The sequence below is a fragment of the Aspergillus multicolor genome (genome assembly GCF_047715735.1).
Source record: "Aspergillus multicolor strain CBS 133.54 unplaced genomic scaffold BDW74scaffold_18, whole genome shotgun sequence".
In the NCBI taxonomy this organism is placed as follows: Eukaryota; Fungi; Ascomycota; class Eurotiomycetes; order Eurotiales; family Aspergillaceae; genus Aspergillus; species Aspergillus multicolor.
The window spans coordinates 255,405-282,326 of NW_027395969.1; the positions used below are offsets into that span (position 1 = coordinate 255,405).

General features: G+C 51.9%; 8 protein-coding genes across 8 annotated transcripts; 4 read left to right on the forward strand and 4 right to left on the reverse strand.

The window, feature by feature from the left end:
• Window positions 1-212: 212 nt before the first annotated feature.
• BDW74DRAFT_179643 (putative proline permease) lies at window positions 213-1,748 on the reverse strand (the record flags this gene model as incomplete). Its single annotated transcript, XM_073729518.1, has 1 exon — window positions 213-1,748. One exon carries the CDS (start codon window positions 1,746-1,748, stop codon window positions 213-215), a length of 1,536 nt encoding a protein of 511 aa, XP_073582375.1.
• Window positions 1,749-1,992: 244 nt separating this feature from the next.
• BDW74DRAFT_37236 (putative nuclear pore protein (SEH1)) lies at window positions 1,993-3,535 on the reverse strand. The gene is made up of 3 exons (XM_073732634.1): window positions 3,297-3,535; window positions 2,407-3,244; window positions 1,993-2,353 (listed from the first exon to the last, which is right to left on the reverse strand). The coding sequence occupies exons 1-3, from the start codon at window positions 3,480-3,482 to the stop codon at window positions 2,238-2,240; spliced, it is 1,140 nt and encodes a 379-aa protein (XP_073582376.1). The 5' UTR covers window positions 3,483-3,535; the 3' UTR covers window positions 1,993-2,237.
• A 209-nt stretch (window positions 3,536-3,744) lies between these two features.
• On the forward strand, window positions 3,745-5,330 carry BDW74DRAFT_155903 (UDP-N-acetylglucosamine--dolichyl-phosphate N-acetylglucosaminephosphotransferase). The gene is made up of 3 exons (XM_073724921.1): window positions 3,745-4,022; window positions 4,074-4,254; window positions 4,313-5,330. The coding sequence occupies exons 1-3, from the start codon at window positions 3,778-3,780 to the stop codon at window positions 5,285-5,287; spliced, it is 1,401 nt and encodes a 466-aa protein (XP_073582377.1). The 5' UTR covers window positions 3,745-3,777; the 3' UTR covers window positions 5,288-5,330.
• A 194-nt stretch (window positions 5,331-5,524) lies between these two features.
• On the forward strand, window positions 5,525-7,033 carry BDW74DRAFT_37241 (aldo/keto reductase). The gene has a single exon (XM_073732635.1). The coding sequence runs from the start codon at window positions 5,759-5,761 to the stop codon at window positions 6,911-6,913; it is 1,155 nt and encodes a 384-aa protein (XP_073582378.1). The 5' UTR covers window positions 5,525-5,758; the 3' UTR covers window positions 6,914-7,033.
• Window positions 7,034-7,530: 497 nt separating this feature from the next.
• luA (3-isopropylmalate dehydratase LEU1) lies at window positions 7,531-10,282 on the forward strand. Its single transcript, XM_073724922.1, has 2 exons — window positions 7,531-7,865; window positions 7,921-10,282. The coding sequence occupies exons 1-2, from the start codon at window positions 7,659-7,661 to the stop codon at window positions 10,033-10,035; spliced, it is 2,322 nt and encodes a 773-aa protein (XP_073582379.1). The 5' UTR covers window positions 7,531-7,658; the 3' UTR covers window positions 10,036-10,282.
• Window positions 10,283-10,882: 600 nt separating this feature from the next.
• On the reverse strand, window positions 10,883-18,360 carry ags2 (alpha-1,3-glucan synthase Ags2; the record flags this gene model as incomplete). The annotated part of the gene is made up of 6 exons (XM_073729519.1): window positions 10,883-10,931; window positions 10,995-11,505; window positions 11,558-11,763; window positions 11,812-17,718; window positions 17,772-17,947; window positions 18,007-18,360. The coding sequence occupies 6 exons, from the start codon at window positions 18,358-18,360 to the stop codon at window positions 10,883-10,885; spliced, it is 7,203 nt and encodes a 2,400-aa protein (XP_073582380.1).
• Window positions 18,361-22,634: 4,274 nt separating this feature from the next.
• BDW74DRAFT_37273 (orotate phosphoribosyltransferase) lies at window positions 22,635-23,601 on the reverse strand. The gene has a single exon (XM_073732636.1). The coding sequence runs from the start codon at window positions 23,468-23,470 to the stop codon at window positions 22,748-22,750; it is 723 nt and encodes a 240-aa protein (XP_073582381.1). The 5' UTR covers window positions 23,471-23,601; the 3' UTR covers window positions 22,635-22,747.
• A 457-nt stretch (window positions 23,602-24,058) lies between these two features.
• On the forward strand, window positions 24,059-26,461 carry BDW74DRAFT_37276 (methylenetetrahydrofolate reductase (NAD(P)H) MET13). Its single transcript, XM_073732637.1, has 4 exons — window positions 24,059-24,160; window positions 24,243-25,083; window positions 25,139-26,010; window positions 26,059-26,461. The coding sequence occupies exons 2-4, from the start codon at window positions 24,260-24,262 to the stop codon at window positions 26,241-26,243; spliced, it is 1,881 nt and encodes a 626-aa protein (XP_073582382.1). The 5' UTR covers window positions 24,059-24,160; window positions 24,243-24,259; the 3' UTR covers window positions 26,244-26,461.
• Window positions 26,462-26,922: the final 461 nt, after the last annotated feature.

A 26,922-nucleotide genomic window follows, 5' to 3' on the forward strand; every position in this document is an offset into this window, starting at 1 on the left:
CTATAAGTGCATCTCTACATTGCATTCGTATATCAAGACAAACAACGATAAAATAGAACAATATATCTACAGCCATCCACCTTGCATCAGGTGAGAATTAACAATAAGTGGTATAGAAACAGAACGAAAGGGTACTCAAAAACAGCAATCACTGAGGATATATGCTAGGGTTCATTGCGTGAAGAATTAACCTAGGTAACCACACTCTACCCTCAAGGACTGACAGGATCCGGCGTAGGAGTAGTCGACCTTTCCTCCCCATGCATTTGCGGCTGCACTTCTTCCATTTCAATGACTTGGTCCTGGGGTTGATCCTCGTCCACGTCTCTCCGATATTCGACCACAGGTGAATTCAATTGAGCAGCCTTCTTCCGAACGGCAATTATGAATCGATGACCGCCGTACAAAAGACCAAACAAGTTGAGCGCGACGTGAGCCGGGATTCCATTCCGAGGATTCAACCCATGACGGGGAGCAACGGTGACTTGCGCAAGGTTGAGGGCAATCAGCAAGACACTAGTACCCATAGCGACGTATGTCCCAAAGGGCTGGACAAAAGACCGATGCACAGGCATGATTTCCGACTTCTTCACCACTCTTCGGAACTGGAGGTACGCCAGACACGAACACAACCAGGATACACAGCCAATAGTGGTGATGAAGAACATCAAATAGTTGTACACCTCGGAGCTCGAAATGGCCATACTCAGAAAGCAGAACCACGTGAATCCAGCTGATATGGCGACGGACATGTAGGGGACATTCCATCGGTTGCGAATCATGAACAATGCTGGAGCGTGCCCAGTCTCCGCCAACGAGGATAGCATGCGAGAAGCCAAATTTAGAAAAGTGCGCCCAGAGGCCACAGAAGAAAGAAAGATCAAGCCACCTGCCAGGGACGGCAGTAGACGGATCTTGGCGTCAATGAGGCCAACCATGTAAGGCGAGAGTCCAGCACCAGTGCCCTGGTTGGTAAGTCTCGTATCGTCATAGGGAGCCATCACAGTGAGGGCTAACGTGCTCAAGATGTAGAGTATGAACGTGACGATATTGCTGTTCCTGGTGTATCTGAAGATGCTGTTTCCAGGCTCCGTGTCACGATCTTCGGCTATTTGCACGGTCAATTCCGGAAGAAAGGTGAAAGATACTACACTGCAGAGGACGCAGAACAGCAAGCCGAGAAAGCGGCCTAGATCGCCGAGGAGTAGGAATTCGGCGAACGGACCGGGTGTTATCCAATGCTCAAATCCTCCCACGATCGCATGAGGTTGACTGGCACGGATAGCAAGATAGAAGGAGATGATAATGAGCCCGATCGTCGCTAAGAACTTGATCCCGGTGAAGACTGTCTGCGACCTTCTGAAAAGCTTTTCGGGCAGCATGTTGAAGAAGAATATCACGACCATCACAGCACCCATGCGCAACGCCAGACTCGCGCTCGGTTCCCATAGCCCAGTGTGGACCATCCCTGCAGTGATCTCAAAAGGGACGAGCAGGCTCATGCCAATCCATCGAAGGTAGGCTATCGCGAAGCCCACATGATTTGAAGTGTAATGATAGTTGTGAGCGAACATCGCGCCATTTCGGGTGACGGAATGGGTTGAGATTTCGGCGATTGCAGCCGTCACACAGTATACTATGGCGGATAGAAATAAGTAGGCGAAGATGAGCGAGGCAGGGCCGCCGGCCGCGAGCGCCTGGCCGGATCCGACGAGGAGGCCGGTCCCCAGAGTTGGGCCCACCGTCATGGTTTGAGTAAGGATAACGACGAAGAATAGGGGTGAGGGATATTATAGACGTATGAGGAGAGATGGCGAGGAGTTGGTAGGAGATCAATCGAAGCGGAGGGAGGATTGCGGCGCTGGATTTGTGTGGTGCATAGTACCTGCCTTCCGGCGTCCCAGCCTGTTGATGGAGGGTAGGAGCTTAACTTCCAATCTCTGTCACGGCTGACGACGACCCAGTTCGTGAAACAGGAAGGAGCGTGGAATTAGACTCGAACAATACCTGTTAGACTCCGTCTTCAACATAGTAAAAGCAAAGGGGTATACGACTCATATAGTATAATGAAATCCTGAGGATGGGTATCACTGTCTATCATAAGAAATGAAAAAGAGAAAGAAAAAAATGTGGACAGAAAACCACCGTGCGTTTCCCCGAGGCGAATGTAAACGAGTATTTCACCGGTCATCGCACCTAGGGGCTCTGGATTGAACATAGGGGAGATGAGTATGTCCTCATTTGTCCTGATCGTCAGTCATCTCCGTTTCTGCATATTCGAGCCATTCTCCGGACAATGCCTTCTTCCAAAATCTGACAACTCCATCGTCACCAGAAGAAATAAGACAATCGCCTGCATTATGATTAGAACAGATTCAGTAAGACAGGTAAGCTGGGCGAACGAACCGGCATAGGAGAAGCCGACTTGCCAAACATCAAGATGCTTGCTGTCGATGCACGCCACTTCCTTACCGGTATGCTTGAATTGCGAGTCATTAGTAGCAGGTCGGCTGCTCGTGGGCATGGGTACACGACTTGCCAGAGCCGAGCCGATTCCCGACTGCGCTGTGCTGCGGGATGACTGAGATGTTGCCGATGAATGGGCATGGTTGCGGTCTGATTCCCGCGCATTGTTAGACGAAAGTGAGGTGTAAACCTCGAAAACACGAACAAAGCCATCCTTGCACCCGCTAGCGATGAGATCATAGCCGCGAACCGAGCCATTAGCCCAAGATATGTCTCGAACTAGCCCTCCATGTCCTTTCAGCTCTATTGCATGGTAGAAGCGACGATTGGCATCAGTCCGAAATATCTTCACGCTGTCCATGGCCGCAACTACAAGCGACAGGCTCTTCCGGTCCCAGGAAGGCAGCACGGAGTGGGTGATGTCCGTAGGATCATGGTGAAACTGCACTTTGAAGCTCGTCTCCTCTCCTCGCGGGGGCGCGGCGCATACCCTGAACTCATCGACAGTCTGCCAGTCAGCAAGCGAGTCTGGACTGACAGGTTCCATGACCATAAGAAAGCCGTCGCGGGTTATGACTGCAAGCCAGGATTCAAGGTCAATGTTGCGAAAGTCAAGCGAGACGAAAGGATGCCGCTGCGGTGCGACCAAGCGGAATATATTCTTAAAGCGCCGGCCAGTGCCTGGTAACTGAGTCACGTCTTCTTGCCATATTTTCAACTTCATATCCTCGCCTACACTGCCGAGATGCTGGCCAGTGAAAGGCCCATTCCAGGCTGCCTGGTAACAGACCGTTAGAACCAGCCTGACAACTACGGAAGGTGGTGCTTACATCAAGGATCTCCGCATCGTGAGCACGCCAGGTGTCAAGCAACTGCCATTCGCCATCTTTCTGGTCCCAGACCTTCATGCGATGGTCCGATGAAGCGGTAACTATGCGGTTGCCATAGAAGTTGAACTTGGTCACGGTCACCAGATCGCGATGACCAGAGTCAAAGTCAGAGAAGTCGGCAGACATGTCTGGCCGACTCAGAATTCCATTCGAAAGATCTGGACCCTGCAAGACATACAGCTGAACGCGTACTACGAGTGGACGTCGCGTGGGTCATGTGAGCGAGATCGGGCATACATACCAGCTCACCGCTTTCAGATTGGAAATGTGGACCGGCAGAATAGCATGACGTAAGCTCTAACCGTATCTTTGCCGTATTTTTGGTATACTCTTGAAGCCAGATTGCAGCAACAATCTCGTCCACATCTTGTGCTCTTGTGAGGAATTGGGACTGGGGTGCTGCTTGGGGCTTCTACACAAGATGGCGGTCGCAGCATCGAACTCCCTCTCCCGGCGGGAGACATGGAGTCTCTTGGTCCTCGCAGGTGCCTGTCTCGGCGTTCTGGTCAATACGTTCGAGGGTGAAGGCGCTCCTTTGGTGCCGTCCATTGCTTTTAGTGGAATTGCATTTGCTGTGACCTTCAGCATGATACGATGGCTTGGCCCTGTCTTCGTTCGAGCGGGCTTGAGTGGAAAAGATATGGCTAAGCCAGAACGGCCAATTATGTATGTTCTCTCTTTCTTTTTGCTTACAGTAAAACTAATGCCTCGATATAGTCCGGAGACGATGGGAGCCGTCTGTGCTGTTGTTTATCTTCTGGTGCTCATCTTCTTCATCCCATTTGCTTTCTACAAGGACATTGTGGCAGCCACCTCCGGTGGCGGCAACCGCGATGTTGTCCTTGAGGTCCACCATGTAGAAACAGGCCGGACGTTGCATAGGTTTCCTCACGAGAGGGTTGGTAGCTCTACTACTTCTACACTTATGTTTTAGTGTGCTAACACAAGAACTCCAGCTCGCTTCCTATCTTTCTGGTCTTTTATCACTCCAATGCATTGTCATTCTCGGCATCGGCGATGATCTCCTCGATATCCGATGGAGACACAAAGTATTAATCCCGGCTTTCGGTGCCATCCCAATGCTCATGGTTTACTTTGTGGACTTTGGGGTTACGCACGTTGTTGTGCCGGTGCCCTTGCGGCCGTATCTCGGTCCCTTTCTAGACCTTGGTTTCTTGTACTACGTCTACATGGCCGCGGTTGCTATCTTCTGCCCAAACTCGATCAACATGCTAGCGGGGATCAACGGGGTTGAGGTTGCCCAGTCACTTGTGATTGCCGTCTTACTGATGATTAATGATGCGCTATACCTGATTACGCCGTTCCGGCACCCTGCGACGGACTCCCACCTCTTCTCTCTCTACTTTCTGCTGCCGTTTGTGGGAGTGTCGCTAGCACTTCTGTGCCACAACTGGTACCCGTCCAAAGTATTCGTGGGAGACACATACTGCTATTTCGCAGGCATGGTCTTTGTCGTTGTTGGAATCCTAGGCCATTTCAGCAAAACCCTACTACTTCTGTTCATCCCTCAGATCTTCAACTTTGTCTACTCAGTGCCGCAGCTTTTCCATATCATCCCTTGTCCCCGACACAGACTCCCAAAATTTGATGCGAAGACTGGGCTTGTGGATGCGTCTGTGACAAATTGGGAGGTTCCTCCTTCACCATTAGTCGCGATGGCTCTGGAATTGCTGCATGGCCTTCGCCTGGCGTGGATCAAGAAGAACGATCGTGGCCAGATAATCGAATCAAGCAACCTGACGATTCTCAACTTGTGGCTGGTATGGATGGGGCCCATGAGAGAGGATCGGCTGGCGCTGAGCATGGTGGCCGTCCAGACGGTATGTGGACTTTTTGGCCTGTTTGTGCGCCACTGTCTAGCACTGTTGGTGTTCCCGTCGGACAACAGAGCATTCGGAGTTATATTATAGAGTTCATAGAATACATGTATATACTTACTCCCTAGTGCTCTGCAAATACTCATATCCGGATCTAATAATGTGTCAGAGCGTTCTCGTGTTTGTCTGTGGTCCGTTTAATTAACGCCGCTGCTTACCCCGGACCGGGATCTCCACACTAACCCGCTAACTCCGCCATGTCTGGCTTAGGACCTTACGTACCGTCAGCACTCCTGCTTAAATACATATACATGAGTATCTCCGTCACAGTCTCAACCCTGGGATCGGATACTTACAGTAAGTTGGGTGACACAGCTTACCAGAACGGAAAGACAAATCCTGAGATGAACGGAGATAGCCAGCTACCTGCGACTGCTGGCAGTCATGGATGCTCGTATAAATACGTCGACGACTCTCACGAACTATGGACAACATTCCTCCCTTTATCAGTCTCATTCCACCTCAACTTTTTGATTCTTTACCAGATCCCATCTCACCAACACCATGGCCAACTTCATCAAATCGGCTCCTGAGCCTCGCACCGAGCTCGGCCGCTACCGCGTGCTCTCGTCGACCGCAGGAATCCGCGTCTCTCCTATCCAGCTCGGCGCCATGTCCCTTGGCGACGCCTGGTCCGACATTATGGGCTCAATGGACAAGGGGGCCTCCTTCAAGCTCCTTGATGCCTATGTCGAGGCAGGCGGCAACTTCATCGACACCGCCAACGACTACCAGAGCGAGCAGTCGGAGACCTGGCTGGGCGAGTGGATGGCGGCCCGGAACAACCGCGACAGAATGGTCATTGCTACCAAGTTCACCACCGACTACAAGTCCCACGAGCAGGGGAAGGGCAATGTCCCCAACTGCTGCGGAAACCACAAGCGCTCGCTTTACATGAGCCTGCGCGACTCCTTGAAGAAACTCCAGACTGATTGGGTTGATATCCTTTACGTCCATTGGTGGGATTACACTACTTCCATTGAGGAGCTCATGGACAGCCTCCATATCATGGTTGAGCAGGGCAAGGTGCTGTACCTGGGTATCTCGGACACGCCTGCATGGGTGGTCAGCGCGGCGAACACCTACGCCCGCGCGCACGGCAAGACACCCTTTAGCGTCTACCAAGGTCGCTGGAATGTGATGCTGCGCGATTTCGAGCGAGACATTATCCCCATGGCGCTTCACTTCGGCATGGCTCTGGCACCCTGGGATGTGCTAGGTAGCGGCAAGTTCCAGACCGCGAAAGCCCTCGAGGAGCGCCGCAAGAATGGAGAGAAACTGCGCCACTTGCTGGGTTCTGGCGAGCAAACGCCGGACGAAGAGAAGATGAGCGAAGCCCTAGCCAAGGTCGCTGCCGAGCACGAGATCGAGTCGGTGACGGCTGTTGCCCTGGCCTATGTTCTGCAGAAGGTTCCCAACGTGTTCCCGATTGTGGGAGGGCGCAAGGTTGAGCATCTTCATGACAACATTCAGGCGCTCAAGATCAAGCTGACGCCGGAGCAAGTTGAGTTTTTGGAAAGCGTTCGGCCCGTGGATCTCGGCTTTCCGCACGATTTGATAGGCACCGATCCGAGGGTCAGCGGAGTTCCCAGTCCTTGGGTAGGCTTTGGATCCAAACTGGCGGTGCAGCCGGCGCTCAAGGGGATCCCGCCAACTTGATCTTGCGGCTCGAGCTGCGGCTTGTAAGCATGTCAGGGCTTGCAAAATTTCTGCAACGGTATCTGGTGTAATGCGAATGGCTGAACATGGACAATTTGTTGAGATATGTTGGTAGTGTGCATGTATTGATGTTTTTATGAAATAGCAAACGCATATACTTCGACTGTCTTACCAGGTAAAAGCCGACCCAAGAGCCTAAGCATTCGGCCGTATCCACTGGACCCCGGATGGCTGTTATACCCCGCGTAGCCTTAACAGCGACGGACTATACCAGTTCAACAAGGAAAGCGGCAATCCGACCTCCACAGTCCTCTGTCGGAGTATTCCTCCTCCGCTTGCATGATACCACCAGATCCCTGCATGAACTTTTCTATCGAACCAAACAGAAGCCTCCGATTACAGCGGCGAGGCTCAGACCACAGGGAAAACTCCGTGACTAAGCGACGAAGGCCGAAGGAACCCCGGTGACCGGAGGCAGTGGGGCCGCCACTGTCCAATCGGCAGCGGCACATTCCCTCTGACCAGCCCCGATCTCGGCGGCCGTCTAGAGCCCCTCGATGCTGTGGCCAGCGACATCGCGATTCAGAAGATTCTTAAATGCCGGAGAGCTGTCTTTCTTTGTCTTAAGCATCTTAATCTGACCACTCGTTCTTTCTGGGAGACTTTCTGCTCCTATCCTTTTGCGCTTTCTTGACCTGATTCACCCCATTGCCTCTACTGCTCTATACTGCCCTCATACATCATCATGCCTGGCGCTGACCGCAAGCCCAAGACCTTGTATGACAAGGTCTTCGACCACCACATTGTCAACGAGCAAGAGGATGGCACCGTCCTCATCTACATCGACAGACACCTGGTCCACGAAGTGACCTCTCCACAAGCCTTCGAGGGCCTCAAGAATGCGAGCCGAAAAGTCCGCAGGCCGGACTGCACTCTCGTCACCGTTGACCACGTATGTCTCGCCATGATCCTCACGTCATAGCAGGAACTGACAGACCTCTTCCTAGAACATCCCTACCTCTTCGCGAAAAAACTTCAAGAACGTCGACCAATTCATTGAAGAGAACGACTCCCGCCTGCAATGCTCCACCCTCGAAGAGAACGTCAAGGACTTCGGTCTGACATATTTTGGAATGGACGACAAGCGCCAGGGTATCGTCCACGTTATCGGCCCCGAGCAGGGCTTCACTCTCCCCGGCACAACCGTCGTCTGCGGTGACAGTCACACTTCCACCCACGGTGCCTTTGGCGCTCTCGCCTTCGGTATCGGTACCAGTGAGGTCGAGCACGTCCTCGCCACACAGACTCTCCTCACCCGGCGCAGCAAGAACATGCGCGTCCAGGTTGACGGTGAGCTCCCCGCTGGAGTCACGTCAAAGGACGTTGTCCTGCATATCATTGGCCTTATTGGTACCGCGGGTGGTACAGGAAGCGTCATTGAGTTCTGCGGCTCCGTCATCCGCGGGCTGAGCATGGAAGCTCGGATGTCCATGTGCAACATGTCCATTGAGGGTGGCGCCCGTGCTGGCATGGTCGCACCAGACGAGATCACCTTTGAGTACTTGAAGGGCCGTCCTCTGGCCCCCAAGTACGACAGCGCTGAGTGGAAGAAGGCCGTTAGCTACTGGTCTAGCTTGGCCTCTGATGAGGATGCCGTCTTCGACAAGACCATCCTGATCGACGCTAAGGACATTGTTCCTACCATCTCTTGGGGTACTTCGCCCCAGGATGTCGTCCCTATCACCGGTGTTGTCCCCGGCCCTGACGACTTTGAGGATGAGGCCCGCAAGCTTGCTTGCAAGCGTGCTCTTGAGTACATGGGTCTGACTGCCGGAACTCCCATGAAGGATGTTGACGTCGACAAGGTCTTCATTGGTTCTTGCACCAACTCTCGTATCGAGGATCTGCGCGCCGCCGCCAAGGTTGTGCGCGGCAAGCAGGTCGCCTCCAACATCAAGCGCGCTATGGTCGTCCCCGGCTCTGGTCTCGTCAAGCAGCAAGCTGAGGCCGAGGGTCTTGATAAGATCTTCGTCGACGCTGGCTTCGAGTGGCGTGAGGCCGGTTGCTCTATGTGCCTCGGCATGAACCCCGATATCCTCTCTCCCCAGGAGCGCTGCGCCTCCACCTCCAACCGCAACTTCGAGGGTCGCCAGGGTGCCGGTGGCCGCACCCACCTCATGTCACCCGCCATGGCCGCTACCGCCGCCATTGTCGGCAAGCTTGCTGACGTCCGTGAGCACATCGCCGAGAGCCCCCGCCTCAGCAAGGTCCAGCACAAGGTCGACATCAAGCCCGAAGCCGAGGACGTCGACACCGAGGAAGAACTCGACCACATCCTTGACCAACCCGCCGACAACGAACCCCACACCAACACCTCTGCCTCTACCTCCGGCTCCTCCGCCGGCCTCCCCAAGTTCACCACCCTCAAGGGTATCGCCGCCCCCATGGACCGCAGCAACGTCGACACCGACGCCATCATTCCCAAGCAGTTCCTCAAGACCATCAAGCGAACAGGCCTGGGCACCGCCCTCTTTTACGAGCTCCGTTACAAGGACGGCCAAGAAGACCCCGACTTCATCCTGAACCAGGGCATCTACCGCAACTCCAAGATCCTCGTCGTCACAGGCCCCAACTTCGGCTGCGGCTCCTCGCGCGAGCACGCCCCCTGGGCCCTCCTCGACTTCGGCATCAAATGTGTCATCGCCCCCTCCTTCGCAGACATCTTCTTCAACAACACCTTCAAGAACGGCATGCTCCCCATCGTAATCCCCGAGCAGGCTACCCTCGAGAAGATCGCCGAGGAGGCCCGCGCCGGCCACGAGGTCGAAATCGACCTCGTCAACCAGGAGATCAAGGACGAGACCGGCAACAAGCTCGCCTCCTTCGACGTCGACACCTTCCGCAAGCACTGCCTCGTCAACGGCCTCGATGACATCGGCCTCACCCTCCAGATGGAAGATAAGATCGCGACCTTCGAGAAGAAGCGCACCCTCGAGACCCCCTGGCTCGACGGCAAGGCGTACCTCAAGCGCGGCCGCAACGGCGGCGCGAACATGGTGCAGGCTGCGCCCGTACCCAAGACGAATCGCGGAGACATCAAGGGTGAGCCGCTTGAGTGGTAGACCCCTCTCCTTGTTTATAATGATATTTCTACTTGTTTCTCATGCTTGATATGACCTGCGGTTGTTTGAGGCGCATGCATGCATAAAAGAACTTTGTTTATGTTTGTTGTTTTAGCATTCGGTTGGGCTTTGGGCTTTGGCTTCCGGGCATATACCTTACCTTATTTTTACCCTATCCATCTATCGGCGATATACCAGATAGCAGTCGAAGAATCAATGAGACTGATGAATGAATTTACTCACTTAACCCCTTTTCTTAACTAATAGTTAGTGTAACACGTAGAAATCTCGTCTCGTTCCAGGAATGAGTCCCTACGGCTTTGAAACCACCAGAGATTCTGTCAACTGCCGTATGAGCATACATTCCATCTCAATCCTACCTGGACAGCAAAGTAAGTCAATAAATCACATTCAGATTCACGTTAAACACATTTTCATCTTGACATAAATAAAAACAACCTAAAAAATTCATTAAATACATTTCTTTCGCCCACGTCCATACACGACTTAGGGCATATTAGTTTGAATGTTTCCAAAGTTCCATAAACAAAATAAGTGACCATATTAACATCCGAATCATTAGCATTATGTTTGATTCATGTCGTTATCGTAGTCGAGTCAGGGGTCAATATCGTCAAGAAGTTGCAAAGTATGTACCGGTTTTTATAGGTAAATGGCAGGTGAGTCGAATCGAGAGGAAGCTTGTCGTGGCGAGGCGATACGAGGGGTGCCACGGGGTCGATTAGAGCCATAGTGTATAAGATATGCCCTTCATCTCCTCGAGGGCCGGGTTTTCATTTGTGAGGACGTGGTGAAGGCAGTAGCATGGAACATCGCTGAGCTGCGCTTAGGGCTTCGTAAGCTGCTCTTTTCGGAAGAACATGAGAAACCCAGCACTAAACCAGATCATTAGCCACATACTTCCACTTCAGACCATCAGCAAAAGAGAGGGAGCATACCAAATAAGCAACTGAAAGAACAACGCAATCCAAAACCACGCGTTCGCAACCGCACCCGCCCCATCCGTAACATCCGGCGAAATCGGCCCAGGCCCAACATTATTCGGCGCGAAACCACGCGCACAGATTGTAGCTATAGACCCAAGGACTTGACTCGCAAGCAGCGTGAAACAGATATGCATGCGCGTGAGAGTCTGCAGGAGGATCATGCCGAAGCCTAGGCCCTGCAGGGAGTCGAGGATGCCCAGCCACAGCCAGAGAGAGCGGGATACTAATGCGCCCGATGTGTAGCTTCCTGCCCAGGGGAGGTACAGGCCCATTCCAGATACACCCCACCAGATCTGCGCCCAGCGCGGGGCGCCGAGGCCGCAGGCGAAGACGGGGAGGATCCAGGAGTGGGATTTTGAGAGACGGCCGAAGATGAAGAGGATTAAGACCCAGGCGACGCCGAAGAAGGCGACTACTAGCAGGCCGATTTGCCATGCTTCGGCGTGGACGGAGCTCCAGAGGACTGTAACAGATGTTAGTATGAGCTGAAGGGTATGAGGGTATATTGGACTTACAGCTCCAGTTTCGGCCGTAGGGGGCACTGAGGAAGAAGTTTTGCAAGATGACGACGACGAAGTTCCAAAGGATAATCTTGCGGCGGCAGACGGATTGGTAGAACGATGGAACCTTTCCAGGTGTCTGTCGGTAGTAATTCGGTAGGCCGAAGAAGACGAGGAGACCGAGGACCCAGAGGAAGACTGCTATTGGGAGACAGATGGCACTGGAAAGAGTTAGCAAGAGCTCATGAATTTAGGCAAAATATACGTACGTCATTCGCCATGTCTCCGTAATATGAGCCTGGACATTCGGAACACCCCTGGTGACTGCTTGCGAGATGGACGTTCCCCAGTACCAGAGACCGATGATGTATGCTTGTTGGGTGCCCTGGATGATGCATGCACGCCACACCCAGTCCTTGACAGGAGCGCCGCTTTCGTCTCCGAAATTGAGGGCAAAGAACAGCGAGCCACTGGCCGATGCAGCGGCATAGGCACCAGCACCAACATTCTGAATCCACGCGCGAGCAAACCCATCGCCCTCGTAATGGGCAACACCAATCAGGACAAAGGCAAGACCATACAAGAGCCAAGGGAGGGACAGCACGACGACGGATTTGAAGAAGCGGAAGAGGAACCACCAGACAATCGAGGCCACCAGGTAAACAGTTGCAATTCCATAGAGCTTCTCAGGGCGCTGTCCGACCTCTCCAGTCAACAAGGTAATTTGGTAGGAGTTCGCAGCGATAATCTGGCCCAGACCAAGAATGAACGAGTAGATCGGCCAGTCGAAGACGCGAACTTGCATCCACTTCCTGAGTCCAGAGGGCGGCACGTAGTCGTTTCCAAGGCCATACTCGTCTGGCCTCCTAGGAAGCGAGCTTCCACTTCCTCGTGAATCGACTTCCTCGTTTGAGATGACAGCCATGGGCGTAGAGCCCTCGAACTTACTGCGGGTTGGAGAGTTGTTGCGACCGAGTCGTGCATTGCGGAATCTGTCGAACCACTTCTTCTCACTCTTTTCCAGGTATTCCTCGATGCAAAGTTGGGAGACGGAGTTGGACCCATTGAGCTTTTCCAGCTTCGCCTCGAACGCCTTGTAGAACTCGCCGGTGCTATCCGTGAACGTAGGGTCGACCTTCTGCAGCTTGTAATCTTTCTTCTCACCGATGATAGAATCAACAGAAAGGACAGAGGCACTGCTGAGACGGTTCCCTGGTTCCGCAAAGCGCGGTGTGGGCGGTACAAGGGCCTCGTCACCGTCGAACGTCGTTGAGCTAGCTGGAGAGAGAATTGTCCCTGGCAGAATCGAGCTCTGACTTGAGTGCCTGCGAGAGAAGAAACCTCTGATCGAGCCATGAGTCTGCTCTTCCTGTGGTGCCGCCGCCTCTGCTCGTCGTACCTCCTCGGCCTGCTCGGGTGTAAGCGTGTACTCCTCTTCTCCATAGTAGCTTGGGATGACATCGTCGTCACTGCTTTCCTCAGTCATGGCATCTCCCTCAATCCCAGCCTGGCTGTTTCTCCTCAACCTACGGCGTCCGCGGCGCACAAGATGTCCAGGCCCAGCCCTCACACCAAGAGACAAGCCGGATCTGGGTCCGTCATCGCCGCCTGGGCTTGGGTCCCTGCTGTAAACGATCGTGTTACGCTGCTGGGGTCCATAGGCACTCAGACGGTTTACGTTGGAGTAGCTTCCCGTTCGCGAATGAGTAAGAGGAGGTGTTTGGATTCCAGTCGGGGTAGCGGTTCCAGTCGATGCAATTGGGAGTGTCATCATGCCGAGGGGGGTGTTGCTTCCGGAGTTATAGGGCTGAACGTTCGATTTGGCCAAGCCCTTGCTGTGAATTCGCATTGCCGTTGACTGGAGGATTTCGAGGTCTTCAACCCATTGCGCCACGGGGAAACGTTGCTTCGCAGACCTTGCACGCATCTTCGCGCGGACTGAAGGTTTCGAGTTCAATGCACTTCCGATAGCCAGTTTGAATTGGTGAAGGAGGTGAGCGGTGGTTGTGGATTCCACGTTGTACCACCAGCCTGGCATTTGACCGAGACCTCCAACACGCGCACCAATACCGAGGGCTCCTTTGCGGCCAAATTCGACGGCAACCAATCCAAACGGCTCGTCACGGGATGGAATCAAGGCGAACTCTGCTCCGGAAAATATGTATGGAGGAAGTGCTGTAAACTCAGGCTTCGAGAACACACGCCCAGGATAGAGCTTCATCATCCGATCAAGCTTCAAGGCAGCGAACTTTCCATAGAGGTCAATGACCGGACCAATACAAATCAACTGGACATTCGGGCGGGACTCCAAAACAGCAGGCATCACATCAGCAATCAAATCAACTCCTTTCTGCATCGACCAGCGTCCCACGAAGACCATAAGATCAGCATTAGGGTTCTGCTCCAAGCCAGCCCATTCCTGGGCTTGTCGTTTCAACTCAGCTCTACCTGCTTCGTAGTTCGCATCGACCTGCATCTCATTGTCCTTGGGCAGCTCCTTGTTCCATTCGGCTGTGTCGGAGGGATCAGGGTTCGGAAGATTTCCAACCTTCTTGAGGCCCCAGAAGATCGGATAGCGGGCATAAGAACGTTTGCCATACTTCCTGGAGACCCCAACTGCACCAAACCCTTGTTGATGGACACGGAGATAGCTTGCACCGGCATGGAGCATGTTAAAGACTTCTCCGAATTGGACATAGCGCCTGGCAATATCGACATCGAGATTGAAGACCGAACATACCTCATCCCTTTCCTTTTGGGTCCGCATGGGCCACAAGCCTTGAAATTCCGCATTGTGGAGAGACAAGCACACTGGAACAGTCTGAGGGAGGAGGTAGAGCGGAGCGATGGAACCATGATAGTCGTTAATGTGATAGAGGTCGACGGGGAAGCGCTTGATGGTTTCAGCAATGCATTGATTCCATGCGGAATAATAGATTGCGCTGTCAAGATCATCCATTCGAGCTGGATAGGGTTCAGCCTTGGATTGTTGACGGAAGACCGGAGCATCGAGGAGAACGTAGGTGATGTTGTTTAAAACATGATATTGGACCTTGACTTCGTAGATATTCCCAAGAACTTTGACGAACATAGGCTCACCCGGCTGATCCTCTGGGTAGTCCACGCCCCCGACGCAGGGAACAACCCAAATCAAATCTTGGTGACCAAGGTTTTTTCCCATGAGTTGTGCCATGACCCCAAGACCGCCAATTTTGATCTTGATGCCCCAGTCTTCGATATCATACTCCATGGTGGCAATGAGAACGCTTCGCCTGTGCGAGGATCCTGCTCCGAATGCGGGTGTGCTTTGAAGGAATCCCGATTTGTTGGCAAGGCGCATTAAATGATTCCGTGAGGAACTTCCGGCAGCGAAGAGCCCAAAGAAAGATTTCTTCTGGCTGATTCCGATTTGGTTGAATTTGACCTGGTAGAACGACTTCATGAATGCATAGACACATGCGATAGCGGTCACCAGCGGCACGAACCACAGCAAGAAGTAAACAGCCATCTGAATCGAACGTGATCCTGCCGGTTGAAAGTTGATGCTCATGGTACCGTCATCAACCCAAAGATCCCAAGACAGGTGGGATGACGGGGGCTTCTTGGTGACATTGATGGATAGGTCGCTCAGAGAGGATGGAGGCATGCGGTCCAGAACGCCATCAGAGTCAAGGTCACCATAGACAAAGCTCTGGTCGGGTTCTCCGTCTGGGTTCATGCCCCAAACATTGAATTGTCCCTGGGCTGGGAACTCCACTCGAAGTCGATACTTCCAGAATCCATCGCCGTCCTGCCTCACTTCATTGTCCAAGCCGGCATCGTATCCATACTGGTTGTAAGGCCCATTAAAAAACAGATGAGGGAAGCGTCTCTGGTGGCTGACGCCATAGTCACCTTCTTGGACATAGCTGCTGCTACCGGTCAACTTGCTCCAGTACTCGACGCGGACGTGCTTTCCTTTCCATTTTTGCTTATCAGTTCCGGACCAAGGGAGCTCTTCGATCATATCGTCGCCACCTTTGTACTCGCGCCACTCAGAAAAGGTGCTTCCCCAGTTGGTGGAATACCGGTACTTGTCAGCCCCAGCGGCTCGGTGTCGAACAAAAAGTGTCCCGTTGTCGTGCTGATGGAGGAGATCGGTGGAATAGTTGGCCGCAGTGGAAATCATTGGGTTGTCTATTTGGCCAACACGGATGAGGAAGTGGTCTACAGCCTCTGTCGAGTCCCCACCTTCACTGGTGGCGTTGGTGACGGTCAGACGATGGATTCCGTTATAGACACCGGTCAACTTTGACGTCCAAACCCAAGTGCTGGGAAGCTGGGCAGTCCACTGCGTCTTGCTTGCATCGACCTTCTTGCAATCCGCGTTCTTTGTGTCAACGGAAGCTGTCTTGCCAACCTCTGTCTTGGACTGCACTTTGATAGCTTTCGTGACGGAGTCGCAATCCATCTCCGTGTTGAAGTAGATGCTCACATCGATGTCTTCCGACTCGCTGGCTCCGACCTTGGAAATAACCGGTTGATCATGTCCAGGTGTGATCCTAGTGATCATGGGTCCAGGCTTCACAAACTGTGCCTTCGGAACGAAAGCCTTGAATTCGAACGGCTTCAATTTGATGCTATCAAGACATCCATTGAACTCCTTTGAACCGTTGAGCCGGAGCTTCTTGGGACCATCCTCCAACTCGTACTCATCGTGTGGGTAGAACAGATTGACAACGGTTGTTCCTGTGTCAAAAGGCGATATCAAAGCCGTGTCATTGTCCTTGCAGTCGAACTTGTAGTTTACTGTCTTGTTGTCATTCTGGTATACAAGCCAAACCGGCTGCTCGTTGTCAAGCTTCTGAATCTTGTATACCGAGTCTCTCAAGATAGACCACAATCCGGTTTCCGTCGCTGTACCGTTTGAGCCGGGATAAAGGACTTGGCGTGTTTGATTGGAAAGCTTCTGAACAGAGTATCCGTCATTCAAGACTTGATAGTCTTGTCGCAGCTGATACATGTGCTTGACAATGTTCCGCAGAGGATGGGATGGATCGCGGTGATCGTAGGTCACGCTATCGTCATGACAGCCTTCACGCCCTTTGGTGATGGGCCAGTTGTGATATTGATCTGCCGTCAATTGAAAGCAGCCATGGGTTTTCCATGCAGTGGCTGGAGACATTGCCTGACGGCCATAGACATAATTGTCTGCGGTGGCGTCCAGGATATAGAAACCTTGCTCTTCGCCCCATAACAAGATTGGAATACCGGGTAGGTGCAGGGTTGTAATGAACATCGCTAGAAGTTGACGTTCAATGCCCTGGTCAATGGCTGGCCAACGGAAAACATCCTGATTTGTAGCTCCATACATGTGTCGAGGATCAAATTCACCGGTATTTGCGTTGATCATATCGTTAGTCATCACCATCAAGTTCCAGGCATCCGTCCAGTCAACAGGCGTATCGTAACCGGCAGCGAGGTTTCCATCAAGGCCGAGGAAACGGGTAAGAGATCGGTAAATCGAATAGTGGAAGGCGGCACTATCGAGCGCTTGTAGGCCGTCTTCTCGGAGAAAATACTGGTGCTTAGACTCGTTGTTCATGGCCATTGAATCCATCGCGGAGTCGGGATATTGATTGGGCTGTCGACCACGCCCAAGGTAAATCGCACCGAAATTGTTTCCACCAGTAATTTCACCAGGAAGGAAGAAGTTTTTCTTGCCAACCTCACGAGCACACTCACGATAAGCACTCGACATGTCCCCAAGAGCGTCCACAGTGGATTGGGTGGCTTTGTCATAGCGAAAACCATCAATATCCAGTGCTTTGATGATCATACAGGAGTGTTTGATCAACCTCTCTCGAACACTAGGGTTCCATTCACGGAGACGATCTTGAACCGAAGCGAATTTGGCCAGCTGACGCTGCCAGTCTGGATAAACACCGAAGGCCTCTCTGTCACCATATTGATCAAAATCGCTATTGTAACAACCTTGTAGTTGGTCACGAACATCCTTGTCAACTGGCCAGCCAGTTTCATTCCAAAATCGTGGGTATTCGCAAGTCTCATTGTACGTGTTTCCAATATCGAAATCGACATAGTGGCGCTCAGACTTCCAGAGCGCTTTGTGCTCGTGGACAGAAAACGAGGTGGTCTCATTCAAATAGCCTTTGAACCCAATCAAATCTCCCATCCTTGGGGTTTGTTAACGTTTGCTGACTTTGATTCGGAGACCCGGAAAACTTACGTTGCGATAGTGTTGTCAAACAAAACATACATTCCACGCTTGTGAATCTCATTGATTGCGTTTCTCCATTCCTGAATGTTGCCAAAGTGCTGGTCCAGCAGCGTGGTATCCAAGATCGAGTAACCGTCTGAGCCCCAAGGTTGGTTCATGAGAATGGTGCCTGCGAGGTAGATTCCCTAAGCAAACATTGGTTAGTGTGTGAGTCGGGTCGACACAGAGAAGAGAAAGGTCAAACCTTGATCCCCATTCCTTGAAGGTAGTCGAGTGTGTCCACCAAGCCTTGTGCGTCACCACCATGTCGCATTTGGTTTGAGTGCAGATCATGTTCAAAGACAGTTCCGTTTATGTTATCGTTCGTCGGATCGCCGTTGACAAATCGGTCCAAGAAGAGGGTGTAGAACGGAAACCTCCAGTTGTCTGGTGAGGGCGTATACTTGTGGTTCCTCCATTCTGGTGCGGAATAGTCTGCGGGACTGGCAGCATTCTTGTTCACATTGAGGTTGTAGTCAACTAAGGACTCTTCGTATGGCCAGCCTGCCGCAGATATCGCTAACAGCGCAACTAACGAGCTAGAAGCCCCCCACTTCATGGTCGATGGTCTAGAGAATGTTCTCAGATAGCCGACATGTGTTCCAAGTCCTAACAAGTGTGCACGAGGTCAAGACGAACAAGAGTCCAGCTCAAGAAGTTCTCCAAGTCAATCCAACCAATCGCCCCTCACTCAAGGTCCTTGTCCTCTCGCAATGTCTGGAAGATAGCGAAGTGATGGGCACTGGACAAGAAAGAACAAGGTAGAAAGCTCCGAAGCAAAGTTGTGGCAGCGGCAGCGAGAGAATAAGAAGAGACTGGAGGGCAGAGAACGGAAAAAGAAAGCCATATACCCGAGTATATGTCCGAGGAGCTGCAGGAAGAAACGCAATCTATAGGCCGAAAGAAAGCATTATTAGTTGCGGTATACCGGTACACTGACAGGAAAGAGGGTCAGCGAAGGACCGATGGCGTCTCGAAGGAGCAAGAAAAAACGGAGATCCTTTCCAGCCCGTCAGTGTCACAGTATAGTACAAGCCCGATTGACGGCTTACAAGACAGATAAGGTAGGCCAGATGGAGACTCTGCTGGGTCCAGCTGTGGGAACACAGGTCCCTTTGCTAGCGGACCAGCCACCGATCCCTCCATGCTGACTCGGCGGCCAGTGGCGAGCTGAAGAACAGGAACATGAAAACTCCATTTAGGAATAGCATTCAAGGGAAATTCAACGATGGAAGGGGGAGCTGTCGAAGGAACACGAAGCGAAGTCCACTCAAGGTCAGATGCATGCAAGTCAGTTGGCGCGGCAGACAAGCAGACAAGCGGGCGATCATGTATTGTTACTAGTGGGACCGGTAATACCAATACATATCGAGCTGCGATGAAGATATCAAGCACACTCTACGCTTTCTTCATAGGATATTGGAACTTGGAAAGTTTAGCGCCGTCTATAATAGACCTACGAGGTTTTCTCTAAGAGCAGTAGCATGTGTCAGCTTGTGTAGGCATGAAGGCATGTTACACACTGCCATTCCTGCCTTCAATTGCTTCTTAAAGCACAAGGGTACTTACTAAGAGTTCAAAACGAGCTAGGCCTAGATACCATAGTTGAGGCTGAAATAACCTGAATGACTGACTGTCTTCTTATCTATATCTTTTTAATATAGATATGCTTATTTCTTTACTGGTCAAATTCATGCCTTGCAGTACTTCAAGGCAGAACCATAATCACGGCCAGGAACCCCCGCCAGAGTACAATGCAGGCTATACTGACTCTTCTGGCTTAATCGTAGCCTGATATTTGACAGCAGTCATGACAACCGTCGCATGCTGCTGGCAAATATAGGTCGGTCACCGAGGTATCGCCAGGTATCGCCAAGTACATTTAGTTACGCGGGATACATCATGGTACAGCATGCCAAGCCACACTGAACCCTAAAGCTGGCCCCTTGCTGCCCGGTCAATAGAGATATGAGAAATACAACAGGGTTTGCTCGACTCGATGTCTCCTATCTGATATCCACGGGCTTTGAACCTGACAACCCTCAAGCAGCTCAATGTCGCTCCGGCCTCCTAGCTGCTGATAGCAAAAACTCTTTTACACTTACTATGGATGCACATGCAAGGGGACTCAGCGAGCTTTGTAGACGCCTACCACTTATCAATCTGTATCACTCTCTTTATGACTTTTCTCTAGATTTTTGTCCAACGAGAAATGAGTTGGGGGGGGAGCGAGACGGTTTCGAAAAAAGATCTCACCAACTTTTGGCCATCATAAACTCTTGGCATGGCAAGCTTTTTACTTTCCTCTCACTGTACTGGCCTTGAATCTACAGATACTGTCATATAAGCACGGTCATGCGATGCGGAAGCCACGACAGTCAATTTTTCTATAGTTGGCAAGACTCGTCAGACTGTTGACGCCAAGATTTAGATCCAGGCTAATGGCAGCTTAATTGAACATTTCAATTTCTTATTGGCCGGCTTACGCTTAGCGTGTCCAACCGCAAACCAGTTCGTGTGGGTCACGGGGCTCGGGTGGACTCCGAGCGACCTCAACACTTCATCTCCCACCCTTGACGTCCCTTCGGAGGATCGCTGTCAGGTCAGAGACCGAGCAATCGGGATCGAGCCTATCGCTAACTGATATCATGGTCTTCTCATCAGCTAGCCACGTCTGATCTGGTCCTATCACCAGAAATTATCGAGAAACCAGAAGATTTGTTAGTGCGCCATCGGCCCATCAACAATCGCAATTTTTGACTTTCGAAAGGCTCGAGTAACCTCAATGCACAGCTTTTTTTTCAGGGATGCTCAACACGCTGCTTGTGCATCTTCTATATCTGAGCACGGCAAGCTAAAAGCTTAACGCTACCGAAAGGCCAGGTCCATCCCAGAGTCTATTTGCTTGGTCATCTCGCAGCTGGATGTGGCCACCGATGCCTTGAAATAGTATTCGAGCACACCTAGGACGCTCAGAGATACATGAAGGCGTCTGAAAGAAGAGGCGGCCAGAACATGAGTATCGGCGAGCGGAGTAGCTTACGCCATGCGCAGATCTCTATGTAGTCGCCACGGGACGTCGCCATCCAAGAGCTCAATCAGCCGTACTGTCGCCATTTGCCTTCGGTAGAGAAAACGGTGCTCTACGGCACTCCACATCCCCTTCATGCGGTGTGCAAGCTTGGTAACTGACTTGGTTCTTAGCTCAAGACCAAAAATGAACTACACTGTTCTGGCGGCATACGCCGTCAGACCCGCAACAGCACTGGGCAGAAGCAGTCAATAATTCAGTTGCTACTGCAGATCTGGCAAACTCTATCCAGAGCTGAAGATGGTGGCTTTTGCACTGCTCTCCACTTTTCAGTCTTCTGCGAACAACTAGATTATTCAGTGTGCAGGTATCGGCAACTCTGTCCTGTGTGCATGGCAGGAATAGCTGCATCTCCATATCAGATGCATGGCGACTGTGGGATCTGCACTTCTGACCTGTTCTACCTCTATGCGCGGCTGTTACGTATCACATTATGCAATCCGCTGCGGAGATCTTGGCTCCGGAACTGTGTTGGGCTCTGCGAACCATGGCAATTGCGGCGGCAATCTTCGAGCACGGACGTTGGGGGGCTATACGAAGGCTGCACCCAGCTGTATGTCGCGTCCAAGTTCAAAACTTGACAGGCTGCTCGTGGCTACCTGCGCTCGTCAACATGCCTTACTGAGATATTTTCATCATTCCCGCATTATCTCAGCCTTGTCCCGCAAAAGAGCTACCGGTGGCTTATTCCGCCTCAAAATCATTATTTCATTGTGGAAACATACACTCACCGGTCTTCCAAACGTGCTAGATCAGGCGTTCATCAAAAGCTACATTGATCTGCTGCGCCGTGCATACAGATATCTCCAAAAAAGGTAACCTAGCATTAAGCCGGCAGTTGCGCTTCGAGGATATGTTCTTATACCGCATTGTGGCCACAGAAGACCCAACGCCAGCGGCAGAGTTTTCTGATCACACTTGTCACTTCGATATCAGCTTTCGACTAGGCAGCCTGCACCCCGAGAAATACCCGAGCTCGAAAGCGCACCATCATTGGCGATAAAATCTCTGAAAGAAACGGTCAGCGGCCATTACGAATACGTTCACGGAAGCTCGAAGCTGCCATGCGAGCTCTGAGGTGCGCTATTGAAGCGGTCACCGCGCTTCCTCTGGATACCGCTAGTGGATCCCAGCACTAGCCGAGCCTCTTCTGCGCAGTCTGATCTGGTATGTAAAACAAAGGTTGACTTTGAGCTACTGGATGGAGCAGAGCGTGCCGGCCGCAAATCGGCGACCTCGTAACGTACCCATCCCCATCCCAAGCACCGTGCCTGTCATTTCGTACTTCGGCCGTATCTTGAGCTTTGGATATGCTAGGTAGAGCTGCTGTGAAGTCGAGGCGTCATATACGGTAGATAGTTGTAGTGTGGTCGAGAGTTGTTAGCTCGTGATTCTTTGGCGTATCAGTCCTAGACCACGACTATTATAAATTCTTGTAGGGAAATGCGTCTCTATTCTGACCCTGCGAAAGCGGCTTGAGTTTGGTAGTATGTTTATTCCAACTGTTCAGCGATTTAATGCTTTCTTATCGTGTCTTCCCGAAGAAACACGAATTAGATGACGCGGGAATATATATATCTCGCGATAGCCAGCCAAGCCGCGCTCCTCCGGTAAGACCCCATGAACGGGCTACAAGCATTTAGCACAATTCTTATATGAGAGAGGCATTATGACTGAATATATAAGACTTCTCGGGATCGAATGGGTAATCTTGGGGTGTGGCGGTCTTTGATGGTATAACGGCTCTAGATAGCAATCCAAGACCGTGAAGCGGATCATCAAAGTGGCAATCATTCATTTGTATTCATAACTTAATCAACCATTTAACAATCCTTGAATAACCCGCGAGACCACTCTACTCAGCACCATAACGCGCCCGGTAATCCTTCAACCGCTCTACCTCCTTCTCCCCAATCTCCCCACCCAACTTCTCAATCAAATCATGCAGCCCAATAACCGCACGCACAGGAACCTTCTCGCCCAGATCCCGCTGCGCACAACCCACCGCACTCTTAACCTCACTCTCGCTGACGCGCTCCTCACGATCCAGCAAAACAACCACACCAGCGACAATCCCGCCCTCCTTCTCAATGATGCCCACGGCCTCGCGCAGCGCCGTCCCTGCCGTAATCACATCGTCCACGATAACAACGCGCTTGCCCTTCAGCGGCGCGCCAACGATGTTCCCGCCCTCGCCGTGGTCCTTGGCTTCCTTGCGGTTGAAGGAGTAGCTGACGTTGTCCCAGGTGCCCTGCGGCTTGGCGGCGAGGGAATCGCGCACCGCGAGCTCGTTGACGACCGCCGCGCAGATCGGGATGCCCTTGTAGGCGGGTCCAAAGATGATGTCGAAGGTTGGGGTTGTGGTGCCGTTTTCGGTGCTGGTGAAGGGGGGCGAGGAGAGGACGCTCGCGTAGGCGGCGGAGGTGGCGCGCAGGAGGGGCGCCGTGTGTAGCAGGGACGAGGTGAAGAAGTAGGGCGATTCGCGGCCGGATTTGAGCGTGTATGTGCCGAAGGAGAGGACTTTGTTGGAGATGAGGAGGGGCAGCAGGGCTGCTTTTTGCTCGGGGGCGGCGGACATTTTGATTATTTTAGAATGCCTCTAGGGGTTGGTTTATGAGTCTGGGAGATATGGAAATTCAAAGAAATAAGTGTTTATTCAATTGCTAGTGGATAAAAAGGAAGACGAGAAAATCCCCATGTAATTTTTTCTGGCCGATCCATCTGGAGGGGCGGAGTGGGCTCTCCCACTCAACGAGGGGCGGAGTCCTCCGAGCTTTTTGTCTCAAGTCCCCATCCTCCGCCCTTTTCTTCTTTCTTCTGTCTGTTGCTCCGCACTGTACTTCTGGGGAAGAGTCGACTTGTTCTCTTGTGTCATTTCCATTGCTGTTTTTGTTTTCTCATTGCTTGCTGCACCGGACTTGTATCGGAGAAAAACACGTGCCGTTATCCTCCGAACTCCGGTCCTGAGGCGTCCCCATCGTCTTGTCTTCTTCTGCATACCTTGTCTGTCCCACGTCTCACGTCTCAGAGCAGGCTCTCTCTGTTGACCCGACTGCGCCTCTCTGCTATTGTGTGCTATTTGTCGTGGATTGGCCTTTCTTTGTTCTTTGTTTCCTGATTCAGTCACTTCGAATCGCATCCCATCGCCCAAAACAGGCTTCATTCTCCGAAAAATCCACCGGTGAGCTGATCTGTCAGCAGAGCGAAGAGAGTCAGCCCTGAAACATATTCGAGTGTACCAACTGTTATTGAGATAGTTCGTCAATCTGTGAGTGAAACTGCCTAATCCCTTCAATTCGCTTTCTTCCGTTCGTTGCCCTCCGAGTACGAGCGCTGATGCCGTTGACTAGAATAAGCAGCTCGCAATATGCATATCAAAGACAAGCTCGCCCAGAATGAGGCCGCCGGTAAAATCGGCATCTCGTTCGAGTTCTTCCCTCCGAAGACCGCGCAGGGTGTCCAGAACTTGTACGACAGAATGGACCGCATGCACGCATTGGGCCCGTCCTTCATCGATGTCACATGGGGTGCTGGTGGACGACTCTCGGACTTGACCTGCGAGATGGTCAATGTCGCTCAATCGGTCTACGGTCTGGAAACATGCATGCACCTCACCTGCACGGATATGCCCCAGGAGAGGGTGGACGCTGCGCTTCAAGCAGCGTACAAGGCCGGCTGCACGAACATCCTTGCCCTACGCGGCGACCCTCCTCGTGAGAAGGAAGTGTGGGAGGCTGCTGATGGTGGATTCCGCTACGCAAAGGACTTGGTCAAGTACATCAGGGACAAATACGGCAACCACTTCTGCATTGGAGTTGGAGGATACCCTGAGGGCGCCGATGACAACTCAGATGTGGATCAGCTGATCGACCATCTCAAGGAGAAGGTTGACGCGGGCAGCACGTTCATTGTCACTCAGATGTTCTACGATACGGACAACTTCATCAAGTGGGTTGAGAAATGTCGCGCCAAGGGAATCAAGGTGCCCATCATTCCCGGAATCATGCCCATCCAGACATATGCCGCTTTCATTAGACGTGCGAACTGGACCAAGGCTTTGATCCCTCCTGAGTGGCTGGAGGCTCTGGAGCCCGTCAAGAACGATGACGCCGCTGTAAAGCAGGTCGGCAAACGCTTGATTGCGGACATGTGTAGGAGATTAATCGCCTCTGGCATCAAGCACCTGCATTTGTAAGTTTTTTCCCGTTTACTCGCCTCATTGGCTAGAGATACTGATATATGATAGCTACACGATGAACCTCGCCCAGTCAACACAGCTTGTTCTCGAAGAACTAGAGCTCAGCCCAACGGCCGAAACTCCTATCCAAAGGTCTTTGCCTTGGAGGCCTTCACTTGGTCTAAACCGGAGAGAAGAAGATGTTCGTCCTATCTTCTGGCGGAATCGCAACTCGTCTTACATTGCGCGAACGGCGATCTGGGACGAATTTCCCAACGGCCGCTGGACGGACTCCAGATCGCCCGCCTTTGGTGAGTTGGAACTCTACGGTGTAGGTATCAAGGGTACAAACGAACAGAACATCAAGCTCTGGGGCGAGCCTAAGTCTCTGAGTGATCTCGCCGATGTCTTTGTTCGTTTCCTGGACGGCAGTCTCGACCGACTTCCTTGGAGTGACTCTCCTATCACGCCCGAGACAAATGCCATCAAGGACCCCCTGGTCGAGCTCAACAAGCGAGGTTTCTTCACGATCAACTCTCAACCCGCGGTCAACGGTGTGAAGTCTTCTCACCCTGTCTATGGATGGGGTCCGAAGAACGGTTTCGTCTACCAAAAGGCTTACCTCGAGCTCCTCATTCCCCCCTCCGTGATCGATGAGCTTATTGCACGAATCGAGGTCAACGAAGATCTCACCTACCACGCTGTGACTAAGCAGGGCGAACTGCGAACAAACACTCGCGATAGCCCCAACGCCTTGACATGGGGTATCTTCGCCGGACGTGAGGTCGTGCAGCCAACCATCGTGGAGACAGTCAGTTTCTTGGCTTGGAAGGACGAGGCATACCAGCTCGGTGAAGACTGGGCCAAGTGTCACGATGCCGCGAGCCCAAGTAGGAAATTACTCCAAGGTATCATGGACAGCTGGTACCTCGTCAACATCGGTAAGTGATTGAATCAAACGCTGACATACTATACTAACCACACCCAAGTCAACAACGACTTCCACAACACCTACAACCTCTTCGAACTGTTCAAGGACCTTAACGTCCCAGACCTCGACGTTGAGATTCCGGGTGAGACCACCGAACAGAAGGCTCACCAGAACGGTACGACCAACGGCTCAACCAATGGCACAACCTCCAACGGGACCGCCGCCGAGCCCGTAAAGAACTAGGCACCTCACAGCTGCCTCTCTTCGCATTGCTTAACACAATGCCGCTCTCACATTTTATGCTCATGACCAACCATATAATTCAACACCTAATATTCAACACCTACTAACCTCTCAACGATGATACCTGCTCTGTTTAGCCATGGCTAGTCCCAGGCAAGCAAACAAGAGCAACCCCAACAACGAAATGTTTTACGGCGACACGAAATGAAGACCTCTCAACGATTTCTTCCTCTCAGCGTTATTTTAATTCAACATGCCTAATTTTCAATTCGATTCTCAACAATATACCCTCGCATTACGACTTTTCTTTTCCTTTCGGCACGGAAAATTCTTCAACACACATTACTATTCAACATGATCATCTTTGATTTCCGGGGGAAATCAGAAAAGGCACCAAGCATAAAGGGAGCCAGGGGAGCGGTCTTATTATTCAACACTATACACATCGGGATGGCGGAACGGAGTTTTTTACCAACATGATGTTTTGGCGGCTGTGACTATTGCCAGTCGCCGAGTCAAAAGTGAGCGAGCGCATCCTCTTCAACATGGGATACGGATGGACTGGAGACTTGTCTTTTTTTTTGTTTTGTTGTTTTCGCTTAGTTTTGCATGGGTTTTGGATATCCATATGCATCTTTTTCCTTCTTGTTCTTTGTCTTTCTTTCTGCTTCCATATCTG

Bases quoted from the DNA above. Each gene is read 5' to 3' on its own strand.
- BDW74DRAFT_155903 (XM_073724921.1), top strand. From the start codon at position 3,778: ATGGCGGTCGCAGCATCGAACTCCCTCTCCCGGCGGGAGACATGGAGT. The intron at 4,023-4,073 runs GTATGTTCTCTC...GCCTCGATATAG, and splicing joins AAGCCAGAACGGCCAATTAT to TCCGGAGACGATGGGAGCCG. The intron at 4,255-4,312 runs GTTGGTAGCTCT...CAAGAACTCCAG, and splicing joins ATAGGTTTCCTCACGAGAGG to CTCGCTTCCTATCTTTCTGG.
- BDW74DRAFT_37236 (XM_073732634.1), bottom strand. From the start codon at position 3,482: ATGTCTGCCGACTTCTCTGACTTTGACTCTGGTCATCGCGATCTGGTG. The intron at 3,245-3,296 runs GTAAGCACCACC...GTCTGTTACCAG, and splicing joins ACGATGCGGAGATCCTTGAT to GCAGCCTGGAATGGGCCTTT. The intron at 2,354-2,406 runs GTTCGTTCGCCC...ATCATAATGCAG, and splicing joins AGTCGGCTTCTCCTATGCCG to GCGATTGTCTTATTTCTTCT.
- BDW74DRAFT_37273 (XM_073732636.1), bottom strand. From the start codon at position 23,470: ATGTCCGCCGCCCCCGAGCAAAAAGCAGCCCTGCTGCCCCTCCTCATC.
- BDW74DRAFT_37241 (XM_073732635.1), top strand. From the start codon at position 5,759: ATGGCCAACTTCATCAAATCGGCTCCTGAGCCTCGCACCGAGCTCGGC.
- luA (XM_073724922.1), top strand. From the start codon at position 7,659: ATGCCTGGCGCTGACCGCAAGCCCAAGACCTTGTATGACAAGGTCTTC. The intron at 7,866-7,920 runs GTATGTCTCGCC...ACCTCTTCCTAG, and splicing joins CTCTCGTCACCGTTGACCAC to AACATCCCTACCTCTTCGCG.
- BDW74DRAFT_37276 (XM_073732637.1), top strand. From the start codon at position 24,260: ATGCATATCAAAGACAAGCTCGCCCAGAATGAGGCCGCCGGTAAAATC. The intron at 25,084-25,138 runs GTAAGTTTTTTC...GATATATGATAG, and splicing joins GGCATCAAGCACCTGCATTT to CTACACGATGAACCTCGCCC. The intron at 26,011-26,058 runs GTAAGTGATTGA...ACCACACCCAAG, and splicing joins CTGGTACCTCGTCAACATCG to TCAACAACGACTTCCACAAC.